At 51.4% G+C, this 20,434-nt stretch overlaps 1 protein-coding gene across 1 annotated transcript in view; it reads right to left on the reverse strand.

Annotated features, from left to right (window-relative positions):
• Positions 1-1,181: 1,181 nt before the first annotated feature.
• Positions 1,182-20,434, reverse strand: part of Tbc1d22b (TBC1 domain family member 22B) — a 61,533-nt gene continuing 42,280 nt past the window's right edge. Inside the window, exons 9-13 of the mRNA XM_036168137.1 lie at positions 12,694-12,800; positions 11,696-11,771; positions 9,862-9,989; positions 9,593-9,688; positions 1,182-1,984 (exon numbers count right to left, since the gene is read on the reverse strand). Of these exons, the coding sequence (XP_036024030.1) occupies positions 1,856-1,984; positions 9,593-9,688; positions 9,862-9,989; positions 11,696-11,771; positions 12,694-12,800 (536 nt within the window). The 3' untranslated portion in view covers positions 1,182-1,855. The remainder of the gene's footprint in view (positions 1,985-9,592; positions 9,689-9,861; positions 9,990-11,695; positions 11,772-12,693; positions 12,801-20,434) is intronic.

Raw genomic sequence — 20,434 nt, forward strand, 5'->3', positions numbered from 1 at the left:
ACACCATTTATTTACAATCCATTCACTTTATCCACAATTTCCCATACAAACATAAAACTAAAAAAATAAAACCACCACTTGGGAACACAAGTGCCTTTCTTTAATTAATCTGGGGGAGGGCCGCGAGTCCTTTCATCTGTGGAGGAGTCTGAGGCACACCAAGGGGTGGGCAGGGAACGGGAAGAACGCCTGAGAAACAGCTTGGATGAGGGACCTAACTCGGGAAAGGTGTGGTCTGCGGCGGAGCGACACAGGCAAGTGAGCTTAGGGTGTCACCCCAGGAACACTGCCTGGCTTCCCGAGTGGATGGATGGCTACTGGCCTCCATCCCCCCTTTCTCCACTACCAAACACCAGAACTTGAGCATGGGTCAGACATCTCAGGAGCTGTGGGGAGTGTGATGGTGATAGGGGACACCTAATGCCGCCCTCTGGGAGGAGGCCCCCATCTTGGGGACACACAGGGATCCCTTCCTTGGCACTGACTTGTCAGCCAGCTTCTGTCCTGACCACAGTGCTGACTTACACGGGTGAAGAGGCTGCGGCCACAGAACCTGAGGGAGGGTTTCTTCTGTCTCTGCAGTCCTTCCTGGGGAGGCTGCTGGGGTGAGCAGAGGGAGGCAGCGGAAAGGGGGAAGGCCAGGCTAGGTGTTCTGAGGCCCAAGGAGGGACGGGGAAGGGCGGAAGGCTGAAACACAGACACACAGCTTGTCCGCTGGCCACACGCTCCAGATGGCTCCCAGGCTCCAGGCCCCTTCCCTGAAGCTACCCACCCAGTAGCTCCATCTAATGACCTGGATTGCGTTCACGTGTCAATGCACACTATAAATATAAAATCATATCTGCTACAAAGAGGACATAGATTTGTACACCTTTACCCATATACATAATAACACAATTTATACATAATATCTTGGAGTGGTTCACCCTGGAAAAGGGGTTTGAAGAGGTTAAAAAAAAAGAAGGAAAAAAAAAACCCCATAAAACCCAACCACTCTTTCCCCTCCCCTGCCCTGGTCCCTCTCAAGGGACCATCAGACGCTTGGTCCCTCGGGTCCTTCCCAACTGCTTCCAATGGGTTAGTCTGAACACAAATTCAGATGAGACAAAATGCTGATGGGCTTGTACACACACGCATGCACGCACGCACGTGCATGCACTCCTGCACACACGCACTCACATGCACGCACACATGCACACCAAATGTAAGAATCATGGAGGAGGAAAGGGAAAACGCAATTCCTAGCCCTTGAGTTAGGCCTCTCCTCAGCGTTTTGAAGATGGTGTCTCCTCCACCTGAGAAGGAAGGGCTCACTCCTGTGTCCTGGCTCAGCTGGGGCAGGAGGAGGTGAGGGGCCGGGGGGAGCAGGGTCTTCTGAAAACAGGTCTCTGACCTGGGACGAGATTAAATGAGTCACAAAAAGTGACAGCCCGAGAGCCTAATACCCTGTGCCTCGGGCATGAAAATGTAGGAAAAAGAAAGAAAAACAGAACCACCAGCTGGGTCCTGGGCAGGGCCAGCAGGTGCACGGAAGGACAGTGTGGGGCAGACCTGGAGCCCCCCTCTTTTGTCCAGTGTCTCCCCAAGGGAAAGACAATCGTCGCCTCCTCTGCCTCTCCCAGAGTCGGGTCCACCCACAGGGCACGGAATACTGACAGTGGTCCCAGACACACATCCTGAGACACAAGGTGGCGGATGCTGTGAAGTTAAGACCTGGGTGGTGGCGGCGGAGGGTGAGCTTTGTACAGCAGGAGTGGTTCCTGGCCGGGGCCCACGGCTTGCACAGTGGCCACAGTGATGAAATCGCCATCGGAGACGGGGGCAGCCCGGATCCCCGGGCGGGGGAAGACAGCACCTATCGGCGGTAGTGGTTGGGGGCGTCCGCAAACATGTACTTGAGTCTGTATGCCTCGGCGAGCAGCAGCCCGATCTCCTCGTTGCCCCAGTGGATGGTCGGCAGGTTCTGCAGCAGCATGAGGAGACCCTGCAAGGGGAGGAAGGCCTTGGTCTCTACAGTCTATGGCCCAGGCCCAGAAGACCCTCTGTTACAGGACCTGGAGTGGGGCCTTCCTCCTGGACCACATGACTCCCAGGATCCAGCCTTCTGCCTCCTGAACATCATGCAGTCCTGGGCCCCTTGCTCAGTTCAGAGGTTCAAACCTCCCCTCCCCTGGCCCAGTCTCTGACATACTAGCACCTGCCTCTTCAAAATACCATGAGCAGAGAATGACCAAACCAACAAACAAACCACTGCTTCCAACTGTACATGCCTGCTCGGGGGATCCTTCAGTCAGTTTCATAGATCCAGCTGTTTCTTTCTTTCTTTTTCGAGACAGGGTTTCTCTGTGTTGTTTTGGTGCCTGTCCTGGATCTCACTCTGAAGACTAGGCTGGCCTCGAACTCACAGAAATCCACCTGGCTCTGGAGTGCTGGGATTAAAGGCGTGCGCCACCACTGCCTGGTGTTGTTTCTTAATTGTACTTTTTTTTTTTTTCAGATTTTATTTTATTTTTGGTTTTTTGAGAGAGGGTTTCTCTGAGCTCTGTGTAGTTTTGCGCCACTGTGTGGGAGCTAGAAATTGAACTCAGGACCTCTGGAAGAGCAGCCAGTGCTCTCAACTACTGAGCCGTCTCTCCAGCCCCGATTTTAGTTTTCATTGTGTGTGTATATCTGTGTGTGAGTATGTGCATGTGAGTGTAGATTCCCATGGAGGCCACAAGAGGGCACCAGATCCTGTGGAGCTAGAGTTACAGTAGGCTGTAGGCTTCCTGACACAGGTGCTGGGAATCAAATCTGGATCCTCTGCAAGCGCAATACCTGCTCTAAACTGCTGAACATTTCTCCAGCCCCTACTTTATCTTTTGAGACAAGGTCTTGTGTATCCCAGACTGATCTTAAGCTTTTATGTAGCCAAGGATGACTCTGAACTTCTGATCCTCCTCATCCCAAGATGGAATTACAGATGTGTGTTCCACGTCCAGATTTGTGTTTCTCCTTTTTACAAGTTTTCATTGCAATTTTTTCATATAGTAAGCTATTTTTTTCTCTAGTGCTGGAAAGTGAATGCAGGGCCCCATACAGCAGGTGCTTTAACCACTTTAAAATATATATATATAACCTGGCTGGGTGGCAGTGTCGAACGCCTTTAATCCCAGCACTCGAGAGGCAGAGGCAGGCGGATCTTTGTAAACTCAAGGCCAGCCTGATCTACAGAGTAAGTTCCAGGATAGCCAGGGCTGTTGCACAGAGAAACCCTGTCTCAACAAAACAAAACAAAACAAAAGCAAAACAAAAACAACCAACCAAACCAAACCAAAGTATAATCTTGGCATGGTGGCTCACACCTCCTATAATTCCAGCACTTGGAAGGCTGAGGCAGGAGAATGGCTGCAAGTTCCAAGCCAGCCTAACCCTGTTTCAGTACTGTCACAAATGGTGACCTTTGTACTTGCTTCTGTGGCACTTACACAAAAACTGAAACAATACAAAGAAAACCAGCATGGCCCCTGGTGGTGTGTGTGTGTGTGTGTGTGTGTGTGTGTGTGTGTGTGTGTGTATGTATGTGTGTGTGTGTATGTGTGTATGTATGTGTATGTATGTATGTGTGTATGTATGTGTGTATGTATGTCTGTATGTGTGTATGTATGTATGTGTTTGTGTGTGTATGTATGTATATGTATGTGTATGTGTGTGTATGTGTGTGTATGTATGTGTGTGTGTGTGTGTGTGTGTGTGTGTGTGTGATAATCCTCATGGTTTTCCACTCAGCCTTCGCAAATGGATATTTCAAAGGAAGCAGGCCATCACATGGCTACATGCTAATTTATCTACCTATTTTCCTTTTGTTAGATCCTTAATTGGGTTCTTCATTCAAAAGCATTGCTGTTGAGACTGCAGAGAGCAGCCCCTGCACTTAACACCTCCCTAACCTCACCGGTAACTGGCAGAAGCATTCACCTGCTGCCAGTACTCAAAGCACAGCACCTGGCCCAGATGGGTAGCCCTAGTTCTCAGCCTCTCTGTCCAGCTACTGCCCACTGCTCCCTCTGCGCACACACCCACCCAGCCAGATCCACGTGCACTGTGCTCATCACGCCCCGCTGTTCCCGTCACTGGGGACACTCTCTTTTCTCCTCCACCTGGCAACCACTACTCAGCTTCAGCCCTGGCCCCACAAACAACTCCATGCAAGTGTCCCTTAAAGGGATGGGGGTAGCCCTTAAAGGGAAGGTATCAAAATAACGGAATTGAACTGGGACATTCTTATTTTTCTAATTACAGAAAGATTAGTCCCGGGGCTGGGAGTGAAGTGCTCCCCTAAGCAGCAGGAGACCTTGAGTTTGACCCCAGCACTGGGGAGCTTGTGTTTACACGCCCAGCACTGCAGGCAGTGGAGACAGGAGGACTGTGGGGCTGGGGGCCCCAGTTCTCAGTCAAAGATGAGCTGGAGGGTTGGCGCAGAGACACTTGCTGTCCTCCCAGAAGAGCTGGGTTTGATTCCCAGCACCCACATGGTGGCTTAAAACCATGTAGCTCCAGTTCCAGGGGACCCTCTTCTGGCCTCCAACAAGCACCAGACACACATGTAGTACCCAGACAGACATGCAGGCAAACATTCACACACATGAAATAATAAATTTTAAAAATCAGAAATTAGGGCTGGAAAGATAGCTGACAGGTTAAGAGCACTGGCTGCTCTTCCAGAGGACCTGAGTTCAATTCCCAGCACCCACGTGGTGGCTCACAACCATCTGAAATGAGATCTGGCACCCTCTTCTGGCCTGCAGGCAGAACATTGAATACATAATAAATAAATCTTTAAAAAAAAGTCAGAATTTAAACCAAGTGTGGTGGTACATGCCTTTAATTCCTACAAACAAATCTCTGTGAGTCTTAGGCCAGTCTAGTCTACACAGCAGTTCCACAGCACATTCCAGGACAGCCAAGGCTACATAAAGAGACCCTGTCTGAAAAGCTTTCGTTAGGTTTGTTTATAGTGTGCAGGTCAGAGGACCACCTTCAGGAATAGGCTCTCCCCTTCTGCTGTGTAGACTCCAGAGTTTGAACTCAGCCAGGCTTGCCGGCAAGCACCTTCACCCACCGAGCCATCTCACTCTACACGCCCTCTTACTGGAAACCCTCGTATTTCCATGACTCCATGCTTTTATGTACCTTGCAAACAAAACTAACCAGCATGAGCGGCGCTCAGGAGAAGGGTGCAATTTCTGGGAGGGAGCACCTTTGAGTCTACCTCAGGCTTTAGTAGAAGCTTTCTAGAATAAATCCTATCCCTGGTCAAGCGCGGCTCCCTCTTCCCTCACAAAAAGAGGCTTAGATGTAAGGAGCCACTCTGCCACCTGGTGGCCATGCTCGGAACTGCAGCTTTCTTCCCGCCTCTCCCTGCTCCTCACCCCACCTCAGCCTAGCATGAGGTTGCAAAAGGCGGGCAACAGCCTTCAGACAAAGATGGAGAAACCGAATAACCACGGCCAGGGGGTAGAGGTGCTGGTCACAAGTCAGGTGCCCGGGGCCTGGGTGACGGAGAGGCATTGCCAGAGCTGGACTGAAGATTTTCTACCAAGCAGTTCCTCAGGAGCCACAAGCAGGGTGCGCTGTCAGGTTCTAGCCAGGGTGGGCAACCACCTTTCAGAGAGGCCGCCAGGCTCAGGCACTGCTGGGGACCCAAGATTCCCAAAGGAAAGGGAACAGGGCCAAGAAGGGCTGGAGGAGAGCCAGACAGAGGCCGGAGGCGCCAGTACTGCTGCCCTTGTCGGTTCTGGGGCCCCTCGCACCCATGTCATGGCTCACCATCTGTCGTTCCAGCTCCAAGGGATCCGATGCCCTCCCTCTTCTGGACATCACAGGTACCAGACACACATGTGGTATGTGCATACGTGCAGTCAAGACACTCATACACCTAAGGTAAATAAACCTAAACAAAATTTAAAAAAATAAATAAATCTTTTTAAAAGGAATTAATAGAAAATGGACTTAAAAGGTGGCAAAACGGGCTGGAGAGATGGCTCAGTGGTTAAGAGCACTGATTGTTCTTCCAGAGGACCTGGGTTCAGTTCCCAGCATCCACATGGAGGCTCACAACTGTCTGTAACTCCAAGATCTAACACACTCACACAGACATATATACAGGCAAAACACCAATGCACATAAAATAAAAATAAATTATTTTTAAAAAGGCGACAAAACCTATCTGATTAAGACATCATGTACAGAATCACTGCAATATATCCAAATGTTCCTTGTGGACATGGAGTGGACTCGGGTGTAACACACCTTCCTAAGGACAGGGTAACAGTCCCTTAATGGCTCTTGTTCACGGTCTAAGAGCTCGGCCTTTCTCAGGCAGACCTTCTGTTCCCAGGGTTCCCTCCACTCTTCTGGACAGGACTCAGAGTGGCACTTTGTGAAATGTCTGTGAACAGGACCTGCACCTGGGCAGTGGTCCACGCGTGCATCCCTGAGTCAAGGGTGGATTTATTTATACACACTCCGTGCCCAAGGCCTAGGACACCCCACCGCCTTACACTGTTTCACTTAAGAGTCCTGGCTGGCCTAAGCCTGGTGGTGCACACCTGCAGTTCCAGCACTCTGGGAACGTGGGGGCAGGGTGGGAGGAGGGGGAGAGTTTTCAGAGCCATCCTTGGTTACACAGTCAGTCTGAGGCCAGCCTGGGCTACATGAAACCGTATCTAAAACTGCACAGACAGCTTCCCTGAGACTGCCTGACAGCGACCCCAGTGACTCCCTGCTGATTCTTTGTGTGCCTTTAAAGGGACTCTGGCCCCTAGGCCCGGGCCCCTCCCTCAGTGCTTCTCTTCCTGAGCTGAGCGTCTGAGGGGAGGGCACCTCCCTGGCCAGTCCTAGAGTACAAGATGGTTGTTTGGACCACAGAGCGAGCAGCCAGCCTCTGCTGGGTTCGGGTGAGGCCAGAGCTAAGTGCTTCTCAGTGAGCTACTTGTTCTGTTTAGGGGAGCTGCCAGCATGCCCAGTCTGGCACAGCTCACACACTTCTGGATTTCTGATTTGGGAGACTTCCCGTCCAGGGTTTGAATCAACTACCTCTGAGAAGTCTTCCCCCAGTCCACAACCTGCCTCAGTCGTGCTAAAGGGTGGGGACAGAAACAACAGGCTGCAGCTAATCTCTCAGCTCTCCGGCCTCAGTTGCTACTGTAGGTGTAGCCTTGGCTTGGAAGAGCTGAAAATCCACCTTAATACTACGGACTTGGTGCCTAGTGGAGCCTGACTCCCAGATGGGGTGGGACCAAAGTCACTCCCCCCACACCCACCCCGCCCGTCCATCCCCAAAGAGTGAGCAGAGCAGGCCAGGGAGAGACAAGCAGAGCCAGACTTCAGGACTGAGGTTGTGGATGTGGTAAACGGGGTAAACTTCACCCGTCTTAGATAAACCCCAAGGTCTCCCCAGAACCCAGCTCCTAGGGTAGTGCACTTGCCTAGCAAGAAGGGCCGGAGTCTAATCCTCAGCATTGCAATCAACAAATTCTTCTTAAAAAGCAGCTTTGTTCTGCTCCTGCCTCACCAGACACAGAAGCGGCTTCCTGCCCTCCCCCCCTCCCCCTCTCAGAGCCTTCCCTCAGGACTGCATCTGTCTGTCCTGTCCGTCCTGCTGACGTCTGCCTGGCTGGCTGGAGCTTCTCTGACTGCTCCTCTATTGGCAAACACAGGGCATAGCTCAGTCTGGGGGAGGGCTCCCTGTCAGTTGGCCTTAGGCAGGTGGGAAGGGGACATCTCAGCCCTCACAGGCTCTTGCATAGCCTCTCCCCTGAGAGTCCCCTTTGCTTATCAGCTTCTAGGCTCTGCACAGGCACCCAGAGGCCTTTCTGGGCCTTCTACTGCCAACCCAGCCACCCTGTACTCCTAGGGCTCAGGCCTGGCAAGTACGGCCCCACATGCTATTGTGCGTGGCAATTAGGCCATCTTAACTGCTGAGCCTCTCCTCAGCCCCCAAACCAAAGGTTTCTAAACTCAACGTGTCCAGTCCACCTGTCTCTTAGAACCTGGGACACTACCACCACCATCTATACATTTACTGGCCTAGTTATCTCCACTTGTCTATCCAAAGTTCCTTTTCTTTCTCTTCTCTTGCAGCAGGGCCTCCTGTGGCCCAGGCTGACCTCAAACTTGCTATGGAGCGGAAGATAGAGTTGAACCCCTGATACTTCCCGAGAGCTGGCATTAGAGTGCGTACCACCACACCCAGTCTGACCTGACATTCTCCACACCAAATCCCTGCCCTCCCTTCACGTGCCCCACTGGACCCAGGAGTCATTCTGATCCATTTCTCTCTGTCAGTCCAAACCCAGTTGTGGTGGTTTGAAAGAAAATGGCCCACAGGGGCCAAGGGGAGTGGCACTATTAGGAGGTGTGGCCTTGTTGGAGGAAGTGTGTCACTATGAGGGCGGGCTTTGAGGTCTCTTTTCTCAAGCTTCCCTCAATGTGACAGTTGGCTTCCTGTTGCCTCTGAGTCAAGATGTAAGGGCTCTCAGCTCCAGCACCATACCTGCCTGCACGCCATCATGATGATAATGGACTGAACCTCTGAAACTGTAAGCAAGCCACCTCAATTAAATGGTTTCTTTATAAGAGTTGCCATGGTCAAGGTGTCTCTTCACAGCAACAGGAACCTAACTAGAGCTGGGCAGTGGTGGTGCACGCCTTTATTCCCAGCACTCGGGAGGCAGAGCCAGGCAGATCTCTGGGAGTTCAATGCCAGCCTGGGCTACAGAGTGAGATCTAGGACAGGCACCAAAACTACACAGAGAAGCCCTGTCTTGAAAAACAAACAAACATATAAATAAATAAAAACCTAACTAAAACACAAGCCCATCAAAGAACCTGGGCTCTACTTACAAAAGGCCCCAAACATGGCCACTTACCCCTCCACTATCAGCACCGTGACCACATGCCCCTCGGAGAATTACAGCGTGTCCCGGGTGGCTGCTGTGTCCACACTCTGCACATCCAGAGACTACACAGAAGCCAGAGCCGTCTTTAAGATCATACCCACTCCTAAGAACACTGGGTGCTCACAGCAGCTGCCAAGCCCTTCCTGAGGTCTCTGACCTGACCTTGCCCCTCTCTTCCATTGGCCACCATGCTTCAGGCCTCATCCACAACCCTTAAACAGCCAGGCATGCAGCTGATCTGAAGCCTCTACACTGGCCACTGCCTCTACCCTAGCGGCCACCTGGCATCTCTGAGCCTCCAGAGCTCCTGTCTGCTGCCTGTCTTCCCTCAGCACGGGTGCTGTGAGAACAGCCTCAGCCTGCTTCTCTTCCCAGGATGCCCTGGGTCTCAGTGGTGGCTCTTAGGGCAGGTCTGGGATCAACCCTTGTCAAAGAACCGATGACGGATTTCTCGGGCCTGGGCAACCACTCTGCGGCCTCTTGGGGACAACAATCCTTCCCACCGGGAAGACCTCAGGCCCCAGGGACGTCTTGCCCACCGGAGGGCAGCCTCCCCTGAGTACCTCTCCCTTCCACTCCCAGACAAGCATCTGCAGCAGCATCTTCTGTTCTCACACGCCAAGGGCTCACTCCCCCGGCCACGCACCTACCTGGAAGTCCTCCTCATCCAAAATCTCCTTCCGCCACTTGATCAGGAAGGCCGCGCACACGTAGAGGTGGAAGTGTGAGAATCCTTCGGGCTCAGACTGGGAGAGAGAGGAAGAGTCAGGCAGGGCTCGGTGGGCCTCTCACGTCCCAGCCATGGAGGTGGGAAACCCAGCCCAGCAGACACAGAACTGAAGGTGGAGGGAGACTTTCAAGCCACCACACTTGGCGGGGAGCGGGCCACAGGGAGCTGGAGAGGAGGGGTCCTCCGTACCTGGTAGGTGTCCCACAGGCGGATGGTGCAGCGCAGAGGGAGCTCCCGCATTAGCAGGTTGTTCATCCACCGAAAGGCAAACTGCAGGTACTCCACCTCATACCTCCTGAAGTGACTGTGTACCTGCTCTGGAAGGGATGCGAGTCAGGAGCTGCTCCGGCCACGACGCAAGAGACAGCGGGTGAACTTGGCTGCTGGGCCTCATTCCACCTCAGGGCAGGGCCAGAGCGGTAAGGAGCCCTGGGGCCCATCTTGGCCATTTCTCTTTGGCTTCCCTGAGAGATGGCCCTCCATAGACGAGGCTGGCCTCAGACTCACAGACATCCTCCTGCCTCTGCCTCTGAGTGCTGCATTAAAGATGTGTGCCACCACACCTGATTATTTCTTTTCTTTTTGGGGGGAGGGGAGATTCTTCTGCACACTTAGTAGAAACCAGCTGCCATCTGCACTTAGTTCCTGCCCCTGGGCCTGTACCCTGAGCAAGTTAAACAAGCCTGGTCCCTATCCTGCATGACAGCTTTGTGACTAATGCTGGATGGTTGGGGTCTCTGGTGTTTACTTGTATTGTTTTTAATCCTGTGTAGGCGCATGTGGGTCTGTGCACATGAGTGCAGTCAGAGACATCAGATTCCTGTAGTTATGAACGGTTATGAGCCACCTCATGCCGGTGCTCAGAACTGAATGTGGGTCCTCCGGAACAGCAGTGAGCCATCTCTCCAGCCCCTAATGGATGGTTTTAAATCACCGTCTTCTCATTGATAAAATGGGATAATGAGGGGCCAGCAAGGTGGCTCTAGGAGTCAAGGCACTCACAGCTTTGTGGGGTTTTGCTGCTGTTATTGCAAGACAACCAAGCCTGTTTCCACAGCAAGAGAACCTTGGAGAGACGTGTGTGGAAGGAGAGAGGCTGGGGGGGGGGGGGCAGAAAGTCCCGCAGGACAGAGTCTGCAGTGACCAGCAGGCTTTGAGAAGCCACCGCAGCCAGGTGGCGCACACCTTTAGTCCCAGCACTTGGGAGGCAGAGGCAGGAGGCTCTCTCTGAATGCCAAGCCAGCCTGGTCTCCTGGCCAGAGAGTGCCAGGACAGCCAGGGCTACACAGAAACTCTGGGTTGAAAACACAAAACAAAACAAACAGAAGAGGAGGAGGAGGAAGGAGCATTGGTCTAAGAGACCTCAGGTAACAGGTCCCCTGCCAGGTCCACAATTGCAGGGAAGATCCTCCATGCCCCCATCTCTCTGGCCACTGAACCCTTGACACCAGGGCTTCCTGGCCACTCCTCCAAGCATCTGTTCCTCCCAGATCCCTGCTTGGATGAGGCCTGGGGTTGTACTGAGGTTCCCAGCGGAGTGTGGGAGGTCTCACTGGGGTGCTAGCCAGATTTGGGGAGTCTGCATCAAGCCTAGGATTCTGTATGTCACTGAATGACAGAAAAGGTCAGCCCCAAAGCTGGGTGCTAAAGGCAATGGGAAGCCACTGGTGGTTCTAAGGGGTATAGCCAGAGCACCGCTCTAGAAACCAGTCCATGACGACGGTTTGAAAGAGGAACAAGAGAATGTAGGTCCTTCTAGGAGGAGGTGTAGAAAGTAAAAGGCCTGGACCAGGGCTGGGGACTAAGGGGAGAGGTGACGAGGGCAGAGCTGCGGGGGAACTGAGAACCTGGTGACAGAAAGGAGGTTGGACAGACCCTGGGCTAACAGCAGAGCTCACAGCCTTCCTGCTGAGCCCGAGACAGTACTGCAAAGACAGTGGGTCACTGCAAGGGCAGGCTGGGAAGGGAGCTGGGGAGGGCCACACTGGGCTACTGCTAGAGAAGTCTGCCCCTCTCAACCTACCATCGATCCGGCTGACAAGCTCCTCCAGTGCCTTGACCTTCTTCTGGATCCCTGGCTGTGCAAAGGTGTAATTATCCTGCAAAGGACACAGAGCCTGGGGTAAGAGTGTCCAAACCAGCTGCCTACCACTCCAAGAGCTCATGCTGACACAGGCTGCTCTGCTGTCACTGCTGATTTGGGATGTGTGTGCACGCACATGTGCATGTGTGCGTGTGTGCATGTGTGCGTGTGTGTGTGCACGCACATGTGCGTGTGTGCGTGTGTGTGTGTGCACGCACGTGTACGTGTGTGCGTGTGTTACACACCAGGGTAATCTCAAGTGTCGCTCCTCATCTTGTCTTTTGACACAGGGTCTCACTGAGACTGGAGCTCACAGACGAGGGTGGTACCTCTCCGACGCCAGGGATTAGGCTCAGGTTCACTTTATTAACTGAGCCATCTCCCCAGCCCCTGAAGCACATTTATATTTTTGGTTGTGAGCCTAGCCTTTAATGGCTGAGCCGTCTCTCCAGCCCCTGAAGCACATTTGTAAGTATGCCAGGGACTGGAGAGAAGGCTCAGTGGTCAAGAGTGCATACTCTCTTCCAGGGGACCCACTGCGGTTCCTAGCGCTCACATCCGGGGTTCACAGTCACCTGAAACTCCGGATCCACGAACACCTGTACTCATTCACACATACCCACACACAGACACACGATTGAAAATGGGATAAACCTATTTAAAAGCTCACCAGTGCTAACAGCTAGTGGCAGGTTTTAGGAAACAAAGGAATTCATAAACCTGTAGCACGTGGTGGGAGGCGGGTGGAGCCCGGCACTGTGTTAACCACAGGGTCTGGGGACACAGTAGAGAGCAAGAGCCCTCTCTGAGGACAGCTAGTGTAGCATGGTGATCTCCTCAGATCATTGTCCTAACAGAGGAGCACTGCCGGACACAGAAGAGCTATAACGAAGAGCAAGGCTAAGGGAGTCCTGGCTCTGGCTAGGGCCCCCGCTCACCTGGATCCCATCCAGCAGCTTGCTCATACACCAAAAGCTGTCAGCTTCAATGCTTCGCAGCATGTCCTGAGACAAGTTGGTCACATCAAAGTTCTCCACATCCTCTTCTGTAAAACAGAAGGTGAAGAAAATCCAGAGCCTTATGTAAAAATCTACTGTGGGCCATGGTGTGCCTCAGTTCCCAGGGATCTATCTCATCGTAATGCTGACCAGCCATTTCTCACTCCAACCTAGCACACCTTGCTCCTCCTTGGCATTTATCACTTAGATTTTTAAGAAAATGACCACTCAGGACTTTTGCTCAAAGAGCTCCTGTAGTGGGCAGCCATTCCGGCCTTGATCTGGAAGTTCCAACCCCCATTGAGGCTTCGGTAACGGTCACGCCTACAAGGCGGAGCCGAGACAGGACCCTGAAGACCCGAGATCTGGATGCGCCAGCTCTCTTGGTTCCTGGACACTGGACACTGGAGGTAGACTGAGCAGAGTTCTCCAGAGAACACCGCCGGACTGCACCATACCTTTCCCAGACCCTGTTACCTATCCCTTCATTTGTGAGTTACCCCACAAAATAAACCTCCCTTTTAACTATGTGGAGTGGCCTTAATAATTTCACCAATAAGCTACACCAAGTTCAACCCAAGGAATGGTCTGGAAAAATTCTTTGATAACAGACTTTTGGTGAGCTGTCTACCACGCTCTAGGACAGTTAGGTAGGAGCCCTTGTTCAACATAGGGATGGACTCCCTGAATGCTGGCATTAGACTCAGCACAATGTGGGAGCCTCTGGGACTTAATTCCATCATGCTAGTATTTCTCACTGATACAGGATACACACACACACACACACACACACACACACACACACACACACACACAGGAGTTTTGTAGACAAATGAGAAACACTGTATTTCTATTATCACCATCTTGGAGACTCAGCAAGACCATAATATCCATAGCACACAAAAGGATACCAAGAGTTACAAGAAAGAGTCCATTAAGCTTGAGTACAGGGCCTCTTTTAGAGAGGACTACTAACTTAAAAGTGTGTGTGTGCGTGAGTGGGTGTGTGTGCGTGTTCATGCACACATGTTTATATGCCGTGTATGTGTAGGGACATGCAGAGGCCAGAGGGGGAGTCAGGTCCCTGGATGGAGTTATAGGCAGGGTGGTTGTGGGTACTGGAACTGAACTCAGGTCTCTGGAAGAGCAGGACGCTGTCTTAACCACTGAGTCATCTCTCCAGCCCAAATGTCTACTAACTTCTCACGGAGAGTCCAGTTAGTAGCAGGGATGAGAAGCTGTCTGGTCCAAGGCCCAAGCAGAGGAGATTAAGAAACTCAAAGGAGAAGGCCAAGGGTGTCCCCTTAGTGGGGCATCTTTAACCAGTCCTTCCTGCCCTAGAGTGGCTCCCCCTGCCTACGCCCTTCAGCTCTTCACGAAAGGCAGCTTTTCTCCTCAGACCCATCAACACTATTTAAAAAGTGTCCACTGCATGCACTCCCTTGTGCCAGGGAGACAGTCAGCTGACTGAAAACAAAAAAAAATTCAGAATCGCATCCTTTCATTCATGGGATGAATTACAGAGACCTTTATCCACAAGGCTTCACAACATTGAACAGTTCCTGGAGTTTCATTCTACATGTATCATGCCACAGCATGTGTGTGGAGGTCAGAGGAATACTTGTGGAAGCAAGTTCTCTCCTAACACATAGGTCCAGGGGATTGAACTCGGGTCCTCAGACTTGGTAGCAGGCCCTTTACCCGATGAGCCATCTCACTTGCCCAAGAACTGTTCTATTGTAGCTTTTATGAACATCAAGGGCTACTTAGGGACAGCAGAGACAGAGAGACAGAGGGGGACGCTGTTGGACAGTGGACTACTCGTCAGAAAAGCTAGGATGGCCAGAGTTAACATCTGTAAAGTGATAACCTCCATGCCTTGCACACAGTAGGCACACTAATTACATTAGATGAGGTTTTTCCAGAATGATGAGCTGCATTTATAATGCATTATGATGCAGAAGGCATGCCATGCCTTTAATGGGAGAGCAAGGAGTAACATTATTCACGGGAGACTCCCAACTGCTGCCCATGAGGCATCTGAGCACACTTCCCGAGCAGAGGCAGAACAGAACACACCTCTGGCCTACAGTGCCTGCTCCCCAGGTGCTGGGAAGAAAGGATTTCATTCTTTAAGTTCTCCTGGATCAGATAGCATACAAAGATCCAACTGAAAAATTAAAACAAAAAAGCTTCTAGGAAATATCATGTCTCTAAGTTAAGAACTATTATGCAGTAGTTTTGGAAGGCCATATGCGGCATTCAGTAGACTCCACGCAGTCTTCCTGACAAGGAAGACTATTATGTTCCTAGGCTCCCCTAGGCTGTGCAGACCTCTAGCTCATTCCTGTTCAGTGGGCCTCCACTCATCTGGGCTCCTCGAAAGGTGCATGCCCACTTTGCCTCCACCACTCACAATCACCAATACCGCCCGGAGAACCGCTCAGGGCTCGGGCCCTGACAGCTCCTTCCTCACCAGTGGGCACATGACTCTAACCCATCCTTGGTAACAGCTCCCTAGGTATGAGACAGGGGAGCAAGGTTCAGACAAGACCCCATACTCTTTCCTCACACATTTCCCAAAGGAAAATACAGAGCTTCATAATCATTTTTTTAACCCTTATTTTTAAAAAAAATTTAGATTTTCTTACTTTATACATATGAATACATATATGTACACCATGTGCATGCCTAGTGCCCAGTTGCCAAAAATGGCATAGAATCCTTTAGAATGTGAGTTATGGAGGACTGTGAGTTGCCATGTAGGCGTTGGGAATTGAACCTGGGTCCTCTGCAAGAGCAACAATGAAAAACAAAAATGCTCTAAACGGTTAAGTCATCATCTACTCGTAACTGACCTTTATTTTGTGGGCATCTTGCCTGCATGTGTATCTGTGCACCACGTGGATTCCCTGGGATTGTAGTTACAGACGGCTGTGAGCTGCCACATGGGTGCTGGGAATTGATCCAGGGCCTCTGGATGAGCAGCCACAACTGCTGAGCTCTCTCCAGTGCTCTGTTTCGATTTTCAGCTGTGTCCGCCTATGTGGGGGACACGGCTGTGGCAGGCAGAGATCACCTCTCAGGAGCCAGTTCTCTCCTCTTCCTGCCTGTTGCATATTTCAGGCGGTTCTCCTGTCTCTGCCTTCCCACCCCACTGAAGGCATGCTGGATTACAGACACACGCCTCCACATCTGGTGTCTTCATGGGCTCTAGGGTCTGAACTCAGGTGGCTGGGTTTGCTCAGGAAGTGTTTTCATCTGCTGGTATACAGCGTTCTGTCTGCATGTATGCCTGCAGGCCAGAAGAGGGCACCAGATCTCATTACAGATGGTTGTGAGCCACCATGAGGTTGCTGGGAATTGAACTCAGGACCTCTGGAAGAGCAGCCAGTGCTCTTAACCTCTGAGCCGTCTCTCCAGCCCCAATAATTTCTTAAAACTTTATAATCTTGGTATTTTTTATTATGTATTATTATTTGTGATAGTGTTTTGTTACACCATCAAGGCTGTCCTCAAACCTACGATCCTCCTGCCTCTGTCTCCCAAGGGCTGGGATTACAGATGTGTGCCACTGTGTCCGACCTTCTAGTAATCTGAGGGGTCCTTTTCAACCAGGTTGTTTTAGCATTCCAGCACACTACAAGTGGGGCTGGCAAGCACACAGAGCAACAGAGACAGTGGAGGGGCCGGAGATAGGGGGGTCGAGCCGCCTCACTAGACACTACCGCCTGCCGTGCTTTGTGGGGAAGGGTTCCCTCTGAAGCCAGGCTGCTCATCATCCGTTAATGAGCAGTGACAGCGGTGCCAGCCCGGGGACCAGGCGAGCGGTGCCAACCGCGGCTGGCCTGGACAAGCACCCCAGCTGTGGGCTGGGGTTCCTAGGATCATCACTAGGGAAGGACAAACACACCACCACCGTCTGGTTGAAGCCACTGACATTCGCTCCCTATTATCTGAAGCCACACTGAATCTGAGAGACAAACCCACCACCCCAAAGTACACCTAAAAAGTAAATCAAAACCGGGTGGTGGCGGTGCACGCCTTTAATCCCAGCACTCGGAGGCTGAATGGAGGTAGATGTCTGTGAGTTCAAGGCCAATCTGGTCTATAGAGTGAGTTCCAGAGCAGCCTACACAAAGAAACCTTGTCTTGGGGGAAAAAAAAGTCAAATTTCCAAGTTCTTTTTTCATTTTAATTTATTTGTGTGTATGTGGTGTACTCACGCATACACCTATTGTGTGTGCGAGCGCATGCACAGCAGTACCACAATGCTCACGTGGGAGGCAAAGGACAACTTGTGGGAGTTGGTTCTCTCCGTCCACCGTATGGATTCCGGGATTGAACTCAGGTCCTAAGGCTTGGTGGCAAGCCCCCTCACCTGAGGAGCCATCTCACTGGTCCTACATCCCAGCTTTGCGCTCCTATCTTTTGGTTTTAAGTAGGAAAAATCACATTTAACAAGGAGTCACAAGTTGGCAAGGTACACACTCAGTAACTGCACCATCTCCAAACCTTCAGCTATGCCAGGGGCAAAGGGACAGCAGATAAAGTGAACCCTGTCTGGGGGCCTTGGGTTGGGGGGCTGTGGACAGCCATGTGCCCTTGGCATTCACTGATGGTGGGGTAGCTCACTGCACTTCCTGGGGGTGGGGAGTGCACAGCTCTTTCTCGGCCTACTGGAGGATGGAGCTGAGCACACTGGGACAAGCAGCGAGAGGGAGGAGCAGGCTCTGAAGGGCTTCATTCAGCATAAACAATCTGTCCAGAAGGATCGTTAACCATCCACTTGAGGAAACTCCACACATAATTGGAGCTCAACAGGAAAGCTCGCCAGCCTCTCTGCCTCAGGCGAGGGCCTGTCTTTGGTTGTCATGCCTGTATGGCAGCAGGGAGTGAGTTTAAGGGTTTTTTATGGCTATTTTAAGAGGCAATGCATCCAAAGGAGGAAACCAAACAGCTCTTTATGAAAACAAAATTGCCCTCTCTGGGCTTGACGCGAACACGGCTATTGACTAGCTAGTAATATGCACTGGAGCGGCGGTTCCAGTGAACGCTGATTTCACTCAGAACTCTTACCCAGGTCAACGGGTGCAACAGGAGCTTCACTAAGAGGCTGGAAGCCCCAGGAGAAACTGGCTAGTTCTCCTCAAAGCTGGTGACTCACTGCCCCAGGCGCTTCCAGAGCTCTGGGAGGTCCCAGGGCAATCCCAACTCTGTGATCAGATGGGACTCAGACACTCAAAGCCATTAACTGCAGAGGACCTCACTGCTTCCCAGTCCTTCCATCCGTCCTTCCTTTTCTTTAGAAACTAGACTCATAAGAATAAACTGAGCATGGTGGTGGTGCACACCTTTAATCCCAGCACTCGGGAGGCAGAGGCAGGCAGATCTCTGTGAGTTCGAGACCAGTCTGGTCTACAGAGTGAGTTCCAGGACAGCCAGGGCTACACAGAGAAACCCTGTTTCAAAACCCAAAGGATCCTTGCAAGTATTTTCTGATAACAGTGCACTGGGGCTGGGAGATAGCAAAAAGGATAAAGCACCTACCATGCAAGCACGAGGGCCTGAGGCTGGACCGCAGCAGCTTGTCTAGAAGTCAGACCCTCAATAGTGAGCATGCTCAACAGTGAGCACCCTCAACAGTGAGCATCCTCAACAGGGAGCATCCTCAACAGGGAGCATCCTCAACAGGGAGCATCCTCAACAGGGAGCATCAACAGTGAGCATCCTCAATAGTGAGCATGCTCAAACAGTGAGCATCCTCAACAGGGAGCATGCTCAACAGTGAGCATCCTCAACAGGGAGCATCCTCAACAGGGAGCATGCTCAACAGTGAGCATCCTCAACAGGGAGCATCAACAGTGAGCATCCTCAATAGTGAGCATCCTCAATAGTGAGCATCCTCAATAGTAAGCATCATAATCCCAGCACTGCAGGTGGAAATGGGGATTTCTGAAGCTCATTGGCCGGCCAGCCTAGCTGAATTGATGAGATCTGGATCCAGTGAGAGACCTTGTCTCAAAAGAACACCCCCCATCCCCCCCCCCCCCCCCCCCCCCCCCCCCAAAAAAAAAAAAAAAAAAAAAAACAAACCAGAAGCAACTGAAGTCAACCACTGCCCATTGGTTGGCCTCTATACACGTGAACCCACATCTGTACACACTCACACCTACATACACTAGATACAAACTAAGAAAAAGTAAATGACCATATATTTAAAGAAATAAGAAAACACAGTTTTGTTGTTTTGAGATGGAGTCTCACTATGTTGTCCAGGTCAGCCTCGACCTCCTGAAGTAATCCTCCTGCCTCACTCCTCTGAGTAATCAAGAGCACAGCTGCCTTCCTGTGTATAATTCAGGTGGCTGGAGGACTACATAAACACTGCTGGATTAGTCGCCTGACACTCTCATGCCAGGACTTGGTGTCAGCAGACAAGACGGTAAGAACACAACCCTCCAGCATGAACAGAAAAGGTGGAGGGGCGGCGGCGGCACGCCTTTAATCCCAGCACTCGGGAGGCAGAGCCAGGCGGATCTCTGTGAGTTCGAGGCCAGCCTGGGCTAGATAGCGAGATCCAGGACAAACACCAAAACTACACAGAGAAACCCTGTCTGGGGAAAAAAAAAAAAAAAAAAAAAAAGAAAAGAAAGAAAAAAGAAAAAGAAGAGAAAAGGAGGAGGGACCAGGGCTACAGCCAGGAAGCCAGAGCCTGAACCAGGCTCTCTGAAAGGCAGGCTGAGGAAAGCCTCAGGCTGTCCTGGAGAAGAGACCCACAGGGAGGTGGCTGTCCCCAGAGGTCCACACCTCTGCTTGTCATAGAAACATGTCATTTTAGAGGTACAGAGAATCTGCTGGCCACAGAGGCACCGTCACACGGGGCCTGTCAATCAGAGCACTGACACTTAGCTCAGAATGACATGTAAGGTCTGGCTATAGTTGGGACAGCTTAGGCAGCTGGGTATAACACTACCCCAATAAAATTAATTTTAAAAACCAGTATGGGCCAGGTGGTGGCGGCGCATGCCTGTAATCCCAGCACTCGGGAGGCAGAGGCAGGTGGATCTCTCTGAGTTCGAGGCCAGCCTGGTCTACAAAGATAGTCCAGGACAGGCTCCAAAGCTACAGAGAAACCCTGTCTTGAAAAAACCAAAAAAAGAAAAAAGAAAAAAAAATAGTATGTGGGCTCTAAGGTGGCTCGTTGGTAAGAGCACTTGCTGCTCTTGCAGAGGACCTGGGTTTGGGTCCTGACACCCATATGGAATGGCTCACGGCTGCCTGCAATCCCAGCTCTGGAGATCTAATGCCATTCTCTGGCCTCCATAGGGACCTATATGCACATGGCACACACACATAAAAATAAAAAACAAGAGGGGCGTGGAGAGATGACTCAGTCGCTAAGGGTACGTGCTGTTCTTACAGAGGACACGACTTTGGTTCCCAAGTATCCACATCAGCTGCCTCACAGCTGCCTGTGGCTCCAGATCTAGGGAATCAACCCCTCTAGGATCCACACACACACACAATTATAAATAAAAATAAGTCTTTAGAAACACTGCCAATATCCCTCCAGGTTTTCTCTACTGTCCTAGGTTCTATTGCTTCCATTTAGCAAAGCTCAGGAGCTGCTATTAGGTCAGCCTCTGCTCACTAGATGGAGGACCCTTAATCACACGAA

The sequence above is a fragment of the Onychomys torridus genome, chromosome 18 (assembly GCF_903995425.1).
Source record: "Onychomys torridus chromosome 18, mOncTor1.1, whole genome shotgun sequence".
Classification (NCBI taxonomy): Eukaryota; Metazoa; Chordata; class Mammalia; order Rodentia; family Cricetidae; genus Onychomys; species Onychomys torridus.